The following is a 21,080-nucleotide window of genomic DNA, read 5'->3' as shown; positions in this document are numbered from 1 at the left end:
TATTCAAATCCAACTTAATATTTTATCAACATAAATTATAATTTATTTAATATCATAATTTTGTTAATTAAAAAAAAGTATGTTAACGTATTGCAATCTTATTATGGTGCCGTCCAAATTTATCTGCTTGTGTCCACTCACTTTCTAACAAAAGCTTAGACCAATTGAAATAATCAAAAGATATTTGCATAGACCAATTGAAATAAGCAAAAGATATTTTTTTTCTGCATATATACCCTTAAAATTTTGAATCTTAAAATTACAATTATACCCTTATACAACCAAGAAAAGTCACATATCAGGGATCCTTGTTTATCAACCTTTTATTTTTAAAAAATCTATTTATAGCTCCATGGCTTCCATTTGTTGAAAAAAAGCATAAAATTTTAATATAATAGGCATGGACTTATATATATATATATATATATATATATATATATATATATATATATATATATATATGTATATGTATAATATCTATATAAACTATGTGATATTTCTAAAATGCCCTTCATAGTTCAATTTTATTTGAAATAGTGTTGATATTGGTAGACTCTATAATAGTTAGCAATATTATATATTGTTATTTTAAAAAATATAGATAAGTTATTTGATTGAAGAAAATGAATATATATTTTTTTTAATATAAACAAATAACTTATCTATTAAGAGGGAGTTCTATTTTTTGACTTTTTACATAAAAGTCAAATATCTTACTGCTAGACGAGACTCAACACCTTTGACCACACAAAGGATAATTGAATTTATTTTATATATTTCTCTAGTATGGGACATCTGTAAATTAAAAATCTACAACTGTTAGTTTAGGTAGTTAGATGTTGTCTTTCCACAGTTCTCTCTCTTCTTTTTTTTTTTTGTAATTTGAGGACATTTACACTATATATAAGAACTAAGAAGGACATAAAAGCATAAATCCGGCATTTTATTCAAATAAATAATAATAATAATTTTTGTGAAAATATGAACAAGCTAGATAAAGGAATTTGATATATATATAGACATAGCCCTAAGGATATAAATGTAAATAAAAGGTTTTAAGAGGGACATGCATGAGAATGACAAGAAAAAAGAATAGAATTGGTGGATAGTAGTGTTAAGTTTCTTGGGATCATACTTTCTTAACCTGCCATTGACTAAACCCTCAAGTCCTTCTAAATAAAAACATCCAATGACTTATTCAAAACTCAAGTCAGTTTTCATAGTTTTCTAAGCAAAAGCATTGTATGAGACACTTATAGAGGAATTCTCAAGGCTTTGCCAATCATGGCTATCAAAGAAAACACCTCCAACTCTTGTTTGAAGAAGGAGAACAAAAAGGAGAAGAGCAAGAAGAAAAAAGGGAAATTTATTTTTCCTGGTTTTGTTAATAGGATTTTAGGAGTTCAAAAGAAAAATAAAACCGTGCCGATGAATGATACCGTAGAAGAAGCAGAGATGATGATGCCAACATCAAAGAATTTTTTCGGGAATTTTCGAAAGGTGAGTTTATGATTTGTGTGTTGAAATTATATATGATACATATTGTTTTTATAGATTTTTTGAAGAAGTTCTTATTCAGGAAATTACTTAAAGTGAGTTTTGATATCTTTCCTTTGATGTTATAAATTTAGAATGAGATTGTATTAAAAAAAAAAAGATTAAAAAATAAGTGATTTTATGTTTTTCATACTTAAATGTTAAATCTAGATTGAAGGGGAGGAAATTTAGAGATACATTCTTAATTTGTTCAGCATTAATTGTAGATTAATGAAATCAGATTGTTTATAGACATGGAATTTTGTTGTTAAACATGCGGGAAAAAAAATTTAATTTACTCGAATAACTTAGGAAAAACATCATTTGAAATCTCATTTAACACAATTAAAAAAAATTGAAAAAATTACATTAGTTTTTAGTATGAAAAAAATCTTCTATATATCTTTCTCAAATAAGTCCATTAATGCATCATCTACTCTTAATTACAAAATTAATTGATTTTCCCTTCATCTGTACATTTTTTTCCATACATCTTGCTTGCTTTACATTCTTCTAAATGGAACGATCAAGTCCAACCTTCCATAAATATAAATTTTAATTAAAAATCTTTGTGTTTGTTTTTATTTTATGTAGGCAAAAATTATCGAAATTAGTACAAAACAAAAACAAGTCAGCTCCAGAACGGACACTAAGAACCATTTTGAGGGAATGATCCAAAATAAGAACATAACCTTAAATCCAAGCTCACTTGAACCCGAACCTGAACCCGAACTCAAGCCAGAAACATTTCGGTCTAAGAATTGCAAGAGCTGTAAATTGGATTCATGGCTTGGTCTAACAGTGATCATGGTGACACTCATGTTGATCATGATATTTGGACGTGCATGGGCAATTGCAATCTTGTCTCTTTGGTTCTATGTCTTAGCATATTTAAGAGGAGGGAAAGCCATGAAATATAATGAAGAGGAGGAGAAATATTGTTATAATAAAGTTGATATTATGAATACAAAGGAGTATAAGAAGAGAGTTATATTGGAAGGCTTGTTAAGAAGAAGCAAGCCTACAACTTCTCTTCAATCTTATTCATTGTAATTTGTTTTTACATTTTTGTAAGTTTTGACCATAGTCTTCAATATTATTCATTGCAATTTTTTTAATATTTTATAAGTTTTATTGGCCGTAAGAATCTATGAAGGAGGGTGCGGCCAATGTAATTTTGAATATAATGCGATAATTTGTTCTTAAAATTTGGATTACAAAATTTGTTAGATTGGTTTATTTTCATACAAATTATCTACTATAAACTAGGTTAAAAATTCTGTGTGTGATTTTGTTTAAATCCAAAATTAAAGAATTTAACAAAAATGAAATTTGAATTACTTGGTTAATATTTTTTTGAGTTAAGCATTTTTTTTATATATTATTTAATTTAAAATAGTATTTTTTTTTTAAAGTAAAACAGTTTTTACATTTATTTCCAAATTTTACTATAAAGATGAATAATCATTTGGTGAACTAGTATAAATAAAATAGTGCATATTTTCTATATGTTATATATATATAATAGCTATATAATATCTATTTAGAAAAGTTCTAAAAGAATCTAACTTATTAGAATTCTTGATCTCTCTTAATCTCTTTTGGTTCGAAATGCGACTACCGCACCAGAAGAAAAGGACATATATGGGACAAAAAGAAGCCCTCTTTGAAAGCCACAAATCCCTTCCTTTTGAAATTGAAAGTGGATCCCCCTCTTCCATTATGCCAAACTGAGATCCCGTCTTGTGGACCTGACCTTCAAGCAATCTTGTCTTTCCCACAGCTCAGCTGGTGACCCTCGAGGAGATAGGACAACAAGAGAGGACATTGGGCGATCAACAACCCTACTTGGACTTGGTTGATATTAACATATGTGGCATGTTATACTGTTAAATAACAAGCCTTCTCTTATCTATATCTAAATAGAAAGAGTTAATTTAATATGTGTGCTTGGGAGTCCTTGAAAATTGAATAAACCAAGATCTTACCATGACTGCAATTTTAGAGAGATGCAAAAGTACAAGCCTATGGGCGGGGTCGCTTCTGCACCTAGATAACCAGCATTGAAAACCGTCTTTACATTGGATGGTTTGATGTTTTGATGATCCCTATCTTATGTTATTGATCTTATTCCGGAATTTGAAATGATGTTGTTTCATTAATTCTTCCCAAAGATTTTGTTTCAACTAGAATTTTGTTATTCATGATGTACGATGATAACTAATAAGCATCTATATATCTGGTTGAATGGTTAAAGCACCCAATGCATAATAGAAAATTCATATATTTAACTCATGTTAGATATAGTAATTGGAACTTTCAATAAGTACTAGAATTAATTTTCTATATGTTGAGTTGTCTTCAATTTGCTTGTGGTGATCGGATCAGAATTGAGACATGATCTGAAATTCTAGGAGTAGAGGGCTCGAATTCACTGAATGACAGAGTATCTAACAAGTACGGACCGAGCTAGATTTTATTGATGTTGGGTCAACTAATATTAGTTTTCTGAGTGGTTATTATGTATTCAATTTTAGTGTTTCCTATATCTTGTATTAGTTTTCCTCAAGTGGAAAATATTGGATTGTGGGCTACATATTGTGTAGATATCTAATAAATATATGCATTAAATTGTGTAGATGCACGCAGATTACTTTAAGAGTTACTATCTTTAATTTAAAACATTCAATTGTAGTGATCTAAATAAATTTTGGATATGCCTTAATTATTTGTATTAGATATGTGGATTTAAATAATAATGTGTAGAATTTCTTGGGTAAAATCATCAAGTTTATGATGGGCAGACATGCAATTAGCCTCATTAATTTTTTTTTATAAATAAAAGTGTGGTCCCTGAAAGAGCATATTAATGATTGAGATTCAGGGTTTTCTCTGAGTTAGGATTCTCACGTGATCAATTAGAAGATCCATCCAATTGTCCGGGTCAATGAATTCAAGTGCAAATATGCTTCCGTTATTTTTCTTTATATTTCCCAAGCAATTTCAACAAGAAGATCTTGGCCTTTATAGGGATTGTTTTAAGTTCCATTAACAAGAATAAGATATCTCTATTCCCTACAAGTGGACTTTCATGATCACATCAACCAAACCACATAAATTCCATGTGTTTTTGTTTTTCCTTATTTTAATATTCTTATTCTTTTGCATTTGATATAGCACTATCAATGGAATCTCATAACGAATGGGGTATAATATATTCATATCTTATCCCCTTGATTCACCCTCATCTATCCTCCTAAGTAAAAGTTCAGTCTCAAACTCTAATTCAAACAAGAAGAGTTTGCATATTAATGTATATTGGATGATGATATATATCCATATTCCGAGTTAAGTGTTGGTGAGTATATATATATATATATATATATATATATATATATATATATATAAAAAAAAAAACGAAACGGAGCTATTTTATTAAACACGAGAAATTACAAAAAGATAGCAACACTACTACAGAAAGTGTTGGTGAGTGTATTGAACTATCCATGTGATTGAAAGAACTCACAACCCATACAATATGACACAATTATCAGGGTTGCATTCTAACATTGACCTAATAGCCTGTCATAGATGCCAGTTATAACAAAAGCATGAGAAATCCTATCATTTTCTTTCCTTTTTATCAGGAGAAGCTAGAATCTAATAGATAGAAAAAAGAAGTGAAAAAGAATGAGAAAAAGGGAAAAACAAGGCAATAAACAATTAAAAGAGAAAAAAAAGGAGATACCATATTCTCCAAGTAAATACCAAAAATAATGAAAGCAAGAAGCTTTGCTTGCACTTATATAAATAGTGTAAGAAAAGATATCATAAATGAATTCTACTTTTTGGGATGAAATTTCTTGTTTCTCACTTGCATGCTTTCTTATTCTTTTTGAAGTCAATGGTCCACAAAAGATGAAACTAATTAATGTTTGCATGAAAATAAATAAAACAAGAATCAAATACTCATAAGACTTTGCAAATTCCATTCACATAATTAAATTGCATCAATATATATTTATATTTTTTTAATAATTATGGGTAAACTATAGATCGAAAAATCAATCTCTAATAATCTAATTGTATTGATATCGATTTTGATATGAAGTTTTTTGGCATTTACTCAAAAGTCTTTGCCTGTCTTTTTTTTGTTCCTTAATGTTTGCTGGCATTTTTATTTAATATTAAGTATATGAATATAGAAGTGTGTATATATATATATTATGAAAATAAATAGAGACGTAAAAGTTTTATATGAGGGTTTGATTACTTACTTGGAAATCGGCTCAAGTGGATTTTCCTTTGATTTTCCTTTGATTTTTATTTAATTTAAAATTTATAGACTTATTAGTAAATATATGAAAGTCATACTCACAAAATATATTGAAAAGTCAAAAAAACACATGTAGGAAATTAGACTTCTAACTTGGTAATAAACTAGAAATGAAACTATGAACTTATCCTTCAAGTTAGCGTACTAGTATTTAATTTTTTTTTTATCAAATATGGGATCAAGTAAACCTTGTGTGCATTTGCTTGGAAAGCAAGAATTGGTATTTGAATTCAATTTTTTTTAAAAAATTTTTATAATTGTAAAGTGATAGTGTAAGTCAATGTCCTAACTTAATAGTTGTATATTTTAACTTGACTTAGTTTTGTGCCACTTGAATTAACTAATTCATTCCTCCTATTAAAAAATGGAGTACAAAAAAACATTGTTATCTAACCTATAGTTTTTACTAATAATAAATAAGAGTTAAGAACCTCCCATGTTATACATGGAGCTAAATATTAATTTGTATGTGACATAAATGTTCAAAGACAAGCCTAAATATTTTTTCGATCTTAATTATATATATACATATCATATTCGAAGCATCATTGTAATAGAATAAAATAAAATTTCACAATACGTTAACACGTTCATAGTTATATTATAATATATATCAAACTCGTATTATTACATTTATAATAAAAACCACCGAAGATATTTACATAATAACCTTGCTTTAATATATCAAAGCTTATTATGGCATGTATTTGTTTTTTTAGAAGCTAAAAAATTCATAATAAATATTTTGAATCTTTTTTTTATTATGAATTTGTTCTAAAAACATGAGAAAGAGTGATAAAAACTTATTAGCACTTAATCAATTAAATTTTCACTTAATTCCTTTATATAAATATACACATTTTGGGAAATTATATCCAAGGTTTTCAGACCCGGACCGGCCATTGACCCGGAGAAGGGTAGGGGTCAGGGGTCGAGGGGTTCAACCGGGTTGAACCGGGGTTGAACCGGGGTCAATAATTTTTATTAAAAATAATATAATTTTTAGTTATATATAATTAAAAAAATTAAATATTGAAGAATAAAAAATAAATAAATAATAAAAAACATGATTTTTAAAAATTTAAGTGTCTATTTTATATAAATAAATATTGAAGTACACCACATTAAAAATGTAAAATACACCCAATAACATAATAATAAACTAATATAAAATTAATTGAGAAGCATAAAAATATTCACAAAGAAATACACAACTAAAAAAATTCATTAAAAAATTAAAATAAAAATATTCCCTTGGTCTCGCCCTTCCTTAGTTTTATAATTTTACATTATAACCCCCAAACATTAATATATTATAAAAATAAAATAAAAATTAAAAAAAAATGATGCAAACCCACGTTGATGACCCGGTCGGGTCACCGGGTCACCGGTTCGATCGCCCGGGTTGCCGGTTCAACCCCGGTTTTATCAAAATCCGGTTTTATATATTGAACCGGACCGGTTTTAAGGCCGGGTCTGGGTCAACCCGGTCCGGTCCGGGTCTGAAAACACTTATTATATCAAGAGAAGAAAGATACAATTGTAGATTAACAAGTTAATTATATATTTTACATACATTATTTATTTGAAGGTAATAAAATACTCATAAAATTAATCAATATATTAAGAATCCTATGAACTCCATTTCCATATTTCAAGGAAGTTGATTAACTTATAAATCACCATTAACATTGCACTATTTGTACTAATTTGTTTTCACCCAAAAGGGAATTCTAGTATTTTGTGCAATTTATAGTATTAAATATATTACAAAATACCAAAGTTTAGTTGTGGATCTCAAGCAAATATATACACACACACACACACACAAATATATGTTTAAAATAAGGATATGAAAACACCCAAAAATATTTAAAATTTTAAAAAAAACGTAAAACTTAGAGTTTTTATTAAAATCACTATAAAACAATTTATAGAAACACTTCTGAAAAGTATAATCAAACAATTATTTTTCTAATACATCCAAATCTAGTTAAATCTAATTCTTGCATTCTACCTAACCACACTTCTCCACACACACAAACTTATATTCTAAAATATTACTTTTAATTATATACATATATTATCAATCAAAAGTCTTCTAAGCAAATATTATGATATCAATTAGGGCCTTCTCAAAGTAGTTAGTTAGTGTGTACATATATAACAAGCCTTAACCTTAAGCTTCTCTTTCCAAAACAACAAACCCTTCTTTCCATCTTCTTCTTCTTCATCTTCTTCTTATTCTTATCATGACATCCAAGAGAAAACATGCAAAAAAATTCTCATGTCTACCTTCTTGCTTCTCCATCTCTCCGGAACTCTCACCGGACTCCTATGACACCGATAAACCGATATCTCGAAAAGAATACAACAAGACAAGCTTCTTCACAAGGTTTAGCAAGAGCAAGAAGACAGTTCCTGTTCTTCTTCTTGAAAAACAAGACTTGGATCCTGTTTCTCAACCTCAAGATCTTGATATCAAAGACAATATAAACATTCTCCCATCTTCCAACCTTAAGTTCAACTTCATCTCCAACTTCTTGAAGGTATGCTTGTGAACACTTATACTCAATGTTATTAAACCCCTACTAGACTGGCTGCTTTGGACCGGAAAAATTAGGAACCGGCCAATAATTCACTTTGGTTCTATGTCAATTGTTAATTAGAAATCAATCAGTTCATACTAAAGCTATGCAAACTATAAAACCTAGTAGAATATGGCACGAATGGAATTTTGCTTATTACAAATTGGTTTCTATAATATTTTTTATTAAGTAGTTCTTTTCCTCTATTAGGTTCTATTTCATTTTCACACACTTCACATTCAAAAAAAAAAAAAATCATCTAATCCAATTGGAATGAGTCATCCGAGTGGACTGACTAGACAATAACACAAATGTGAGACCGATCGCACTCTTAAGTTCGATTTTAAGAACATTGCTTATATTTAGCATGAGATTTTTTGTGCATTTTTAGAGTTATAACTTGTATCTAATTAAACAATCTAACATTTTTTAAGACTTTTCTTTATTTCTTTAGAGATATATATATAGAGAGGTGTAAAGAGTTATGATCTCGAGGCAATTTGGATGGTGGATGTTTGTGAATGTGCATGTGTGACGTGCATGGAAGTACGTGGGACCCATAGTAATATTTTTTTTCCTCACGTTCCGCGTGGAATGAGGGTTTTGTCCATGTTGGACCACGACTACGATTGGTGCCACGAGATGCACGTTACCGTGTCTTGATTAGTAGCACGAATCTCAAAGTCAAAAGATCAATCATGTCCGCACGATTCCACCCTCTAGAAGTACAAGGATATTAGCAGCCTTTTTGACCGGGTTAACTAATTATATAAATTAAAGCGATTAATTGATATTATTACTTGGTATTTAATGAAAAAATTATTGTTAATTGTTCAATCACGTGATATTAAAAATAAATTTTAATGGAATAATGAGTTTGTCTTAGCCGGCATGGAAGTTTCCATTTGGGGTGTTGTCACCATTCCGGTGAGAATACCCCCTCACTATGTTGGTCTGTTTTGCTTGTTGAAATGCACACTGATATTGTTTCATGTGTATCTTATGCAGATTAAGGGTGACAGGAACAGAAAAAAATCAAATAAATTAAATAAATCAACAAAATCAGACAAAATCCATGTCAGCACTAAATCAAAGAAGAAGGCCAATCAAAACACTCATATGGAAATGGACCTGGGAACATCGACATTGACTCCTTCTGATCGAGTCTCAACCAAGTGCCCTAATTCACCGGAACATGATCCGGTTCATATCACTTGTTCTGACAAACAAAAAAAAACTCAAATCAAACCAAACGGGAGGCTCATTGAGAGCGTTCGATTTTTTATCCCTATCTCAACATTGACTCTCATCGTGTTCTTAGGAAAAGCGATCGCTATTGCTTTTTTGTGCTTTTGTTTTTATTCAATTCCTCTACTTCGATCGGATGACGTCGATGTTGAGAAGATTAAGCGAGAAGGAATCGATTTTGACTCGTCGAAATATAAGAAAAAGGTTGTATTGGAAGGTTTGCTTGACAGACAAGATAGGAAGTCAATGAAATTTCATGGAACATAATATATATATATATATAGTTTAATTACTGTTATGCTTCCATCATTTTTTTTATTTTTTATTTTTTTTTATTTTTGAACATTTTTGACATCTTCTTATGTTAAAAATCTTGTGAAGATATAGATACAATGTATAGAATCTTAGTCTCATGAAGTGAGAAAGAGAATATATATATATAAACAAAAATAAAAAAGAATGGGGGGCAATGTTTTGTCATGCATGATGTCATGGAAGGATCAAAGCCACAATTTTTTAATTATCATTTTCTTTTACAAATTTGTTGTCAGGTAAATTTACTAAAATACCTCTTGAACAGTTCAAAAGCAAATGCAAAAGGACAACTCATTAATCATTACAAAGGAAAACAGAGCATTGATCCATTTCTCTCCCAAACAAATAATGTGACTACATTAAAAATTATTGAAAGCCAAATAAAAAGACAAAAACATCCTTTTCATAATTTGTTTTTCCACAAAAACCAGCTAGAAAGTTTGGAAAGGGATATATAAATTATAATTTTATTGGAGACCTACATATGATCTTTTATTTATTTCTAAATAATTAAAATATGAGAATATCTTTAAAATTTTTATTAAAAAACAAACAGAACCAATTATAAAAATATGAAATGCATAATAATTTCATAATAAAACAGATGCTACATTAAAACAAAGAAGTTAAAACAAAAACAAAAACATTAACCCTAAAACATACAAAAATAACTCCAGTCCCAAAAATAAATAAATATTGAATGCCAGGAATATAGGATATTTTTGAAAAATGAGGACGTGAAAAGCAATTTCTTTAATTTCGCAGGGGTGACAACTAAAAAACAAATTAAAGACTCAAGCAAAACTAACATAAATATATTGAGGTTGTGTTTCTTGAGATGGTGTTTTTTTAAGAATATCCCCAAAACGTTATATGAGAATATCCGCAATATAAGAAAAAAAGATTATGCAGATGTCCGCAATCGGTAACAGTGTGTTGGTTTTTTTTCCCTGTACATGCTAGTAGAAATAAAATTGGATGGTTGTGATTTGTTGAATTACTGTATATATATATATTAGCACAGGGATTAAAAAGAAACAGGGAAACATTTGTGATAGCATAGTAATTAAAATACATAAAAAAAATTTCAGCCTATGCAGCAGAAAGAACCACCCTAACATTGATACGAAAATTTGGATTTCATCAAAAAGAGTTTAGGGTTGAGAGTATGAATCAGAGCAGTTGCAGAAAAGAGAGCTCTAACCATAAGAAAAAAGAAGCCGATCATTTCTTTAGGGCATTCATCCTGTCCCTTAGGTAGTAAAGCTTCGCTCTTCGTACTTTCTTTTTCTCCAAAACCTTAAATTCCTTGATGTTTGGAGAGTATCTGCATAGAAAACCCATAGAATCGATACAAAATGAGAAGGAAAAACAGCAGCACAGGGAAGATCTTTTCGAAATGTGTAAAAACAAGTGATCTCTCAAAGTTCAATTTATCATGCGGTCGTTGACATTCAAGCAAATGCTGGGAAAACAAATTTAAAGCTTCATCAAATATGCAAATAATTGTTCGATATTTGAGCAATGTTGGCTGCTCGACATATAAGAAGATGCCATTTGCAGTTAACCCTACCTTGTTCTCAAATATATATATCTGACGCTCTGATCAGTAGAACACAAAAGAACAAAATTCACTAGATGGACTACAAACAATATTGGCAACTACACAAACTTTTCCCTCGTTGTATATGATATATTTTTCCTTTATTTATATTCGTCATATCCAATTAATGCATCTCTAGCATAATTTCACATCTCCATCTTCAGATGTAGATTTCTCTCAATCAAAAAATGTAGAACCCGATGCATTTTACGCTCAATCATGCTTGAATTGTAAAGAAGATGGTATAAGGCAAAGTGAAAAGATATTAATTGAACACTGAGGATCATACCTTAGAGGCTTTCAAATAATAGCACTTATGATACAAAATAAAAACATTTGTATATCTTATACTAATGAGCAGAAGAAAAAAAAATGCAAAAGGGGGAAATACATAAATAGCACATCCATGTTATTCTGAAATTTTCGTTCATGTGTGATTCATATAGAAATAACCCTAAAAACTATAAATAATAACCAATGAATATGATAATTTATCTGAAGGACAAAGCAAAATCTAAGCATTAAGAAAGCATGCAATTCAAATGTATTTTTCATTTTAAGGAATATAAAAGAAAGGTGAACTGAAAACTTTTTAATTTCTCAATACATTTGGGAACTCCTAAATTAATGTTATTCAAATATCAAAACACTTTCTCTAAGTTAAAGAACACAATTCAAGGTGTCAGAAGCAGGTAAATCGGAGGCATGTTTAGTGTATTAAAGAAACTTTTTGTGTTCTTAAAATATAAATCTCAATCAGAATAACAGGAAAAAAAAACCAATCATATAAAACTCTCTTTGCAGAAGATAATCAACACTAATAACAGAATTAAGACAACAAAAGAAACCTATTAAAGATCATAAATTGTATGAATTGAAGCAGGCATAAAAAAAGGCAAGAAGGCATGTACAACTCACAAGGGGAAAACAGATTCTACTCCAACACCAGCTACAAGCCTTCGTAACCTGAATGTGGAATGTAGACCGGCATTTCGTGTTGCTATAACAATGCCTTTCAATACTGAAACACGACGCTTGTTCTCAGGCACTTCCTGTTTTACAAATCAATCAGAAAAGAAAGCCAAAAGAAAAATCCACCCGGTTATTTCAACCATACCACTTTAAGCTGGACAATATAGCCAGGTTCAATGGCTGGTATCTCTCTCTCCGATCGAACTTTCTCAACTGCTTCTTTGTCCAAAATCTACAAATCTCAGAAACAAACACAGAAATGTTGAATTCGGAAACTAATGTTCATGAGGCTTATATGCAAAAGTTCGGAAAACATACATTCATTATATGCCTTGCCGTTTTGTCTAGTCTTTTAAATTTAATACGCGGAGGATGAATAACTTCGGGGGACGCCCCAGAACTATCTTGCCCATCAGAAATTTCAGGATTAACCGATGTAGTCATGCTCCTAATGAGAAAATTAGCTCCAGAATTCACAGATTGATATATCCCATTACTAGATAATGTCTTGTATCCAGAGAAAATCGGTTCATTTCCCTAAAATAAGCACGCAAATAACTCAACTTGCATTCATAGACAAATTTACTAAACAAAAACCAAAGATCAATGTAATAAATAAAAATCCCAACTTTTCTCAATGAAAGTAATATACATGAATTGAAAATTACAGTCAGAACTATATATCAACATAAAAACAAAAACAATGACACAAACACTAACAAAAAAAGGGTTTGTTGAATAAAAATTCCAACTTTAATCAATAAGTGAACCCAGAGAAGCAAAAAATTCGAAGGAAATTATACCAAAACCCGATTCAAATGGCCCGAAGTTTGTTGAAGATGGTTCACAGGTTGCCCTCCCGCACAAATCAAGGATTTGGAAAAGTGAAATCCACTTCCACACAAACTCCGCCAAATCGATTGCATGGTTTACTCCAGTCAAGTCTGTGATCAATTACAACGATGGATCATGAAATGCTCGAAAATCGAAACTAAAGAAAGCCCTAGAAATCGAAAACCCACCTGAGAAAGAGAGAACGCGGCGGCTCTCGGCTGCTCTTTCTCCCGGCGGCGTCAGTGCTGTTTTAGGGCTGGAGATGGGAGGGAAATGGGAATGGGACCTTTTTGCATATATGTCCCTACTCTTTGTAATTATTCCAACGAAGTTCACAATTAGTACCTGGATTTTATTTAGATTTTTATTTAGATTATGAGCCCAATAAAATGCCTTTATAAATAAAAGTTTATATTTTTTAAGTAGTTCAAAATAAGCAAAAAAAAAAAAATTCGGGTCAATTAAACAAAATAAATATATATATACATATATACATAATCTATAAATTGTATATGGATAAACAGTTTTTGTATACTTATGGAGTTTTATTTTTCTTTTGGAGTTTTTTACATAATACCACTCCAAAAACTTTTAGAATTAAAACTTCATAACTTTTAATTAATTACTTTTAATAAAATATGGACATTTGCCGAAATACCACCTTAATAATCCTTGCTTGAACTAAATAAAAGCTTGTTTTGAAACACAAAAAAAATTCCCCAAATTAAGACAATTAAAATTAACTCTAAAACAAGAATTATAAGCACTCAACAACATGCAAGAAAGTATGTACAAAGCAGAAAAGCTCAAAAAGCATTGGTGTGGGACGCGCGAAAAGTCCGAGTTCATCTGTTCTCGGTTGGAGATACACGTTCAATTCTCAGCCTGTGTGCATGCCCCTGATAGCGTTTATTGTATTTATCAAATATATATATGTACACACAAAAGCAACACACTCAATACTCAATATTCATCCTGAGATAAATTTCAAAATGTTCAGCAATAACAACAATGAATCAACACTGAAAACCTATCATCATCAACACAATTTTACTCTTTATGATCTCAAATACAAAATCTGTAACACAAATGCAAGGTCATTCATATTCGGTCATACAAAAACACAACTTCTTTTGCTTCTACAGGTAGCAGTGCATTTTTCTGTCTTTACAATGGAACAACTTAAAAAATATGCAAAGCTATAAAACCCATGTAAAATTTGATTTAAGGGTTGCTGATAAGTCTTGGAGTCACTCAGTAGCTTACCTTCCACTGTAATAGGTGGACAGCCTTTCTGATGCTTCAATCAATTTATTTTTCTATTCAATTTCCCAATCGAACACGCCAATGAGATATATTGGCTGATACAATCTCATGAATCAGATATTGTAAAAGAAGATCAATGGATCGAAGACGCTGAAATGGTGCAACTAATCTACAGCAGCCTTATTTCTGCGGACATTCACTGGTTTCGGCAATCCATCAAAAATTGGCCTAGAAATCATTTCCGGCTTCAAGTTCCAGGGAGGCCAAACGGAGGAGCCATTCTCAGATTCTTGTAAATTTGAGGTGCTAGATGATTTTCGGACAAATAAAAAACCATTAGCCATGGAAGAATCTCCGGAAGGATTAGAAGTTACACGGTTGACATCATTGTCAGTTCGGCTTCCAGCCTTTGGTCTCAAAGCCAGTCCTTTCCCTGTTCTTCCAGAGAACCCACCACCTGAATCTTCCAGTAGTGATTCTGGAACTCGGGAAAATGGATCGGCATCGGATTTTTGACGTCTCCTGACAAATTTATCACCGTTTGCCCTTTCAGACTCATTGTTTTCTCCTAAGTCAATAATAACCGCATTGCCATTATCAGGTGAGAAACCATTAGCAAAACTTTGAGTCCTGCGATGATGGTTCAGAAGTGGATCAGAAGCAGGTGAATGTTTAGTTAAGGACTCATCGTCCAAGAATAGAGTCCTGTTTGTTTTATAGACAGCCATTTCTGTGCCTTCTGCCAGAGGCTCTTTCCTTGATGGTGTAAGGTTATAGTATCCCTGCAGATTGGTCATAGCGGCTGTGACTTTTCGCTTGGGAGGTGGCTTCAATTTGATTGATTGAAAAGAATCAAGGCCATCCTTAGGATGTTGATGAGGAGTTTGTTCCCTGCAACAACACAATGCGGTAAGATAAACTCAAACTCAATATTCAATGTGGTTCGCAATTGGCAAGTGCAATAATCAGTAAATAAGTCCATAATTACACAATTTAAGAATATAATAACAATTGACAGAAGCTAGCAAATTGCCAAAAGGTTAGACACAAAAATGATTTTTATTATACCGTGCAAACAGTTAGGTCAAACAACATTTAAAAATCCTATAAGATAGTAGTTTGAAGATAAGTACAACAGGAAAGCTTTGACTGAAATAGCCCTGAGAGTCCTGGCAAGTGCATTCAACCAATTGGACTTCTCCACGGTATAGATCTGCCTACAGATCTGGATTGACTTATTGTATTCGTTCCACCTTAGAAATTTAATTGGATAGTTGATTTGGTCTCTTTTACAATTCTATTTTCACAAGCTAGTCACACATGTAAGACTTCTACTAAATCAAGCATCATCATTTTTTGGACTATGGAGATAAATTCGTCTGCATGCAATTTTAATAAAAAAAAAAAAAAAAATCAAACGATAGAAAGAGGAACCAAAGTTTTATTTTTCTCCACTAAAGAAAGTTCATAGAAGAAAATGTCAAGATTATTTTCCCACTAGCATGCAATTTAAATCAAAATTAATAACTTGAATCTTCTCCATAATTCATTAATCCCAAGCAACACACATGTGGTCTGATGGCCCTCCCTAATAATATTTTGCAATAGGACCTGCTCTTAGAATTATTCTTTTCCCCATAAATAGTACACTTGTGGTAACAACAAGACTTTTCCCAGAACATGTCATGTAATGCTAGACTCAAAAATGCAATAAACATAATAGAAACATAATAATGCTGATCAACAAGAAACTTCATCATCACACACATAAATAGTAAATTGAATTAAAAAAACACCAACATATTTGGCAATTCTGTATCTACTCCTCACAAACAGCACACCTATCTATTTTGTCTTTATTCTGAGCTATTATAAAAAAAAACTTTGTATTACTTCTTTCCTTCCATGAAAAACAGCACCAAACCTTTTCTCAAACTAAAAATGATTAATCAAAGAATGTCCAACTTGGAGAATTAGGTATTCAGGTCAGCCTTTTTGACTAAAAAATCCAGGAAAAATTATTCCTTGACCTACCTTCCAGAACACTCATCTTTCATTAAAATAATCCATTTCACATGACTACTAACTCATCAATTCATTCATTATCCAGACCAATCTAGCAACACACAAAATCAAAATCAAAATCAAAATCAAAACATGAATGAACACCAAAAAAAAGAAATTTTCAGCAGCTCAATCCTGAACTACCAACAAGCAAACAAAAAGATCAAAAACGCACCCATCGCTCGCCGAGCCATTAGCCAAGACCGGCGATGGCGGATGCCTTCCCGGCAGTGGAATCTGCAGCGATTTATGAGCAAACATCTGGAGATCCGACACCAATCCATTCATCCTCTTAATATCCGAAACCTAAATCATTCCCAAATGAAAAACAAATTTTCAACAAAATCCAAGACAATCAAATCAAAACAAGTTCAAATTCAGATCAAATTACCTCGACGCCATACTTAATCGCGACACCAGCAAGCGTATCCATCCGGGAAACCCTATGCTCAATGTACCCAAAAGAAGAAGCCGAATTCAATGGCAAAGAGATCGAAACAAAGCCATTGGACTCCGAAACCGAGGTCTGGATCCCTCCACTCCTTCTCCCCAACTCTGCCTGCATCTCTTCACCAAATCCCAACCCAATTCCTCACACAACCGGGTTTGCGCGCATCCCCAGCTCAATCCCAACCTCAAAAAAACGAAAATTTCCACAAATTGCGTGGATCTCGGGGTGAGATCTAGCGAATTCAATGGGGGATTTGAGGGTTTTAATCGAAGGAATGGAATTCACGAGGAATTGCACACGCGAAGAGGGATTGAAAGAAAAATGGGAAAAGATTTGAGTTTTTTATTTATTTGAGACGTTGACGCGGTTTGTGGGACGGAGGACACGTGGCGGATTCTGGTGAAGTCTAGTTCACCTTTTTACGATTCCCGCGAATTTTCAGTTGCAATTACTATTTTACCCTTCATTCCGTGTAAATAGAAATTTTTTATTAAAATGTAAAATTACACATCTGTCCTTGTAGAATTTCTCAATTCAAATATACCCTTAAAATTTATATATCCACAACTCAAATATACCCTTAAAATTTTTATATATATATATATATATAAATATGAGGTTGTATATACAATTTAAAACACAGAAAATAGTAAACTATTTATCGTTTTTGTTCATTTACATGTAAAACAGTAGAGAGTCTACCGTTTTACCTACTTTCATAATTAAATTTAAAATTACTTATTTTTGTAATTAAAAAAATATATATAATATTTATAAAAAAAACCCTTTCTCTTCCCAAAAAAATAATATAAAATTCCCAGCATTCATTCACTTTATCTGTCAATCCAGTATAAAAATTTAGACGATATTTATGTTTACTCTTTCTCCACATTGGTTTTTTTTTATTCTCGTTCCTCTTATTTCTATTTTTTCATTTTTGTAATATGCTCTACCTAGTTGTATACCTTTAATTTTGTAATATTTTGTTATATATAAATATAGTTATAACACTTTCGGAACTATATAACATAAAGGTTGTAAAAGACATTTTACTTTAGTATTATTAAAATAATAACAACTGAATAATTTGATTCGGATATAAAATAAATTTCAAAATATTATACACCAATTTATTTTTTCATAGGGATTTCGCCTACATACTTTTTTCTAGAATCCTGAAATTATCTCCACATATATATATATAATCATTATAAAATTTATTGTTTCACTTTTATATATATATATATATAAACATACACTTCGTCACTATAAAATTTTAGCTCGGACAGGATGAGTGTATAAATAACAATTAACTCTACAATGTGTACACTCCCCTAATGTGAGTGGTTATGCATGTATGAATTATATATTTATTTATTTATTACATTTTTAATATATTTTAAGTTATAAATGATTGTGAAATAAATTTATATTATTCAAATATATATATATATATATTCTCCCGATTTTTTTTTGAATAAATTGGCCTATATAATTTAAGTGGACCTTATTAATGGTGGATTATACAAGTTAGGTGTATGTCTTTATTAAGTTTGAATGTTTAACCACGTTTTTGTCTCACTAGACCTAATTTCCCCCAATTTCTAGGACCAAATTGCATTCCTGAATTCTTCTAATTTTTTTTATTTTAAAATATCATATATCCTATTAAAATTAAATATATGCATCAAATAATGAAAAAATATTTTACCATTTAATTTAAATAGATAGTGGGGTGGTTTACTGATTTTCATTCCCTTATTGCTTGATTACAAGACAGACCCCTAAATTTTTTTTCCTAATAAAAATCATCTGAAAGGATTTGAAAATATGAAATAAATAAAATAAATTTCACCCTTCAAAAGGTTATAGTCCTCAGTGGTCCAAAAAAAAATTAAATTATTATTTATTTTATCTTTTAAAGATTAAAAACAAATCCTTATTTTGCCTCATAAATTATATAACTCATTTCAATTTTTTAAAAAACATTTTTATGAGTCTCATCAAATAAAAGCATGCCCACAGTTTTTAAGTTTTTTTAATTTCATGGCACGAATGGAGCCAGAAAATCTTTTTAGGAGTGCTCAAAAATGTTTTTAGAAGGTAAAGGGGGATTGAAAATTTTTTAAAGGACAAGAAAATGTAAAGGGGGATTGAAAATTTTTTAAAGGACAAGTAAAAAGTGAAGGAGACAAATAATAGATTTTCATAAATATTTTTCTAAAAATATTTTTTGTAAATAATATTTATTCTAATTTATAGAAAATCATGTTGATCAATAAATTTTTACATAAATTTTTCTATGTTACTATATAACAAATTTATTAAATGTCACCAAGCTAAACAATAAAATTTTATAAATGTGTTTTTCTAAAATTTTAATATTTTTATAAATTTTTTTAGACTATTTATAATAATTTGTAAAAAAACTAATTGACCGAACAATAAATTTCCACAAAATTTTTTTAAATAATATAATTTTTTATATTATATGCATTAATTTGTAATATATATATTAAAAAAAAACCCAAAAGCAAGGGTGGCCATGGCCCCTCTTCGCCCTCCCCTAGCTCCGCCTAGCTTTGTAAAGAGGTATACTTTTGCTAACAAGACATTGTAATTTTACTTTTTTCTACATTATTTGTGTTATCTTTTAAAATATACAAATATTGGCAATGCCCCTTGAGTCCTACATATATCAGTTCAATTTGATGTTTTTATCTGATATCATAGACAATGTCACAAGACACAATGCATTTTTGTAAAATAAGCAGGTTAAAATATTTTTTTTTATTTTTTTTATTAAGATGCAGACAAAAGACATATTAAAAAAATACATAGATATGGAGTTATTATCTCAAACCTACATGATCCCAGGTCTGAACCTATCATCTATGTTTTTTGACAAAGTCGACAAATCGACAAATCGAAAGCGACAACGCAGATCGGAGGTGCACCAGCTTTACGTGCCTTTAAACGACCTCCCTGAATAATCCCCCGCTACGCAACCTCGGAGGGAGAACGAGGTAATCCTCACGTGAACTCCCAGGGGAACCCTAAATATGAATCATGAATCCCGAGAGGTTCGAACTCGAGACCTCTCAATTACAATCATGGGTAGTTACCATTGGGCTAGCCCAAGGTTCCTCCTATCATCTATGTAGAACATAAAAACTCTACCCAAAGTGCCCGTCATCAATAGGCCAAAAGTGGTTGATTTATATATATATTTTTTATTTTTGATTTTTTAAATTAAAATGTTCATACTAAATGCCGGAACACATGAATAAGTCATGCTTGATATACATATATATTGTCTTCCGTCCATTGTGTTATGATCCACCCACCGGCCAACCGGACATGGTTTGACATAAAGGAGAGGTTCAAAGACATTGATATCAATTTAGTCAAATGATGAGAGCCAAAATAGACTTCAATGATGGGTGAGTGCACATTGTCCCTTGTGTCTAGTATAGACTACACCACTAATTTGTTTGTTTTTTTAGGTTTTAATGACATGGTTGCCCCCACCGACTATCCCAATTTTTCATATAATAATGTGAATTCCTCACACTTAGCACATGTTAATTTCATTATCTTGGGGGGTATAATTGAAATTATAAAAATAAAATGCACATTACATTTGAAAGCCGTTTGATTGGAGATAATATCATATTACCCTTAGAACGAGGACTAATAATATTACTTTGTTTGGTTATATAAAACAGAAATATTATATACTCGGAAGATGATCAGTTGATCAATATCACCAGGAATATGATTACTAACTCAATAGGTGATAATCGCACATTCCCACAGATGTGAATTTTTTTTCCCATTATACCTTTCAAATTCAATAAAATTTAA

The 21,080-nt window shown here is 30.7% G+C and overlaps 3 protein-coding genes across 3 annotated transcripts; 1 reads left to right on the top strand and 2 right to left on the bottom strand.

The window, feature by feature from the left end:
- Positions 1 to 1,236: 1,236 nt before the first annotated feature.
- LOC120275622 lies at positions 1,237 to 9,975 on the top strand. Its single transcript, XM_039282248.1, has 5 exons — positions 1,237 to 1,500; positions 2,131 to 2,585; positions 3,320 to 3,393; positions 8,057 to 8,421; positions 9,469 to 9,975. The coding sequence occupies exons 1-5, from the start codon at positions 1,285 to 1,287 to the stop codon at positions 9,973 to 9,975; spliced, it is 1,617 nt and encodes a 538-aa protein (XP_039138182.1). The 5' UTR covers positions 1,237 to 1,284.
- A 1,075-nt stretch (positions 9,976 to 11,050) lies between these two features.
- On the bottom strand, positions 11,051 to 13,732 carry LOC120275253 (50S ribosomal protein L19, chloroplastic-like). The gene is made up of 6 exons (XM_039281775.1): positions 13,621 to 13,732; positions 13,402 to 13,542; positions 12,917 to 13,135; positions 12,744 to 12,830; positions 12,545 to 12,678; positions 11,051 to 11,350 (listed from the first exon to the last, which is right to left on the bottom strand). The coding sequence occupies exons 2-6, from the start codon at positions 13,522 to 13,524 to the stop codon at positions 11,248 to 11,250; spliced, it is 666 nt and encodes a 221-aa protein (XP_039137709.1). The 5' UTR covers positions 13,525 to 13,542; positions 13,621 to 13,732; the 3' UTR covers positions 11,051 to 11,247.
- A 712-nt stretch (positions 13,733 to 14,444) lies between these two features.
- Positions 14,445 to 17,512, bottom strand: LOC120276342. Its single transcript, XM_039283066.1, has 3 exons — positions 17,154 to 17,512; positions 16,938 to 17,068; positions 14,445 to 15,589 (listed from the first exon to the last, which is right to left on the bottom strand). Exons 1-3 carry the CDS (start codon positions 17,325 to 17,327, stop codon positions 14,863 to 14,865), a joined length of 1,032 nt encoding a protein of 343 aa, XP_039139000.1. The 5' UTR covers positions 17,328 to 17,512; the 3' UTR covers positions 14,445 to 14,862.
- Positions 17,513 to 21,080: the final 3,568 nt, after the last annotated feature.

The sequence above is a fragment of the Dioscorea cayenensis genome, chromosome 14, assembly GCF_009730915.1.
Source record: "Dioscorea cayenensis subsp. rotundata cultivar TDr96_F1 chromosome 14, TDr96_F1_v2_PseudoChromosome.rev07_lg8_w22 25.fasta, whole genome shotgun sequence".
NCBI classification, from domain to species: domain Eukaryota; kingdom Viridiplantae; phylum Streptophyta; class Magnoliopsida; order Dioscoreales; family Dioscoreaceae; genus Dioscorea; species Dioscorea cayenensis.
Note: the sequence above shows the minus strand (reverse complement) of the source record. Positions and strands in the feature narration are given on the sequence as shown.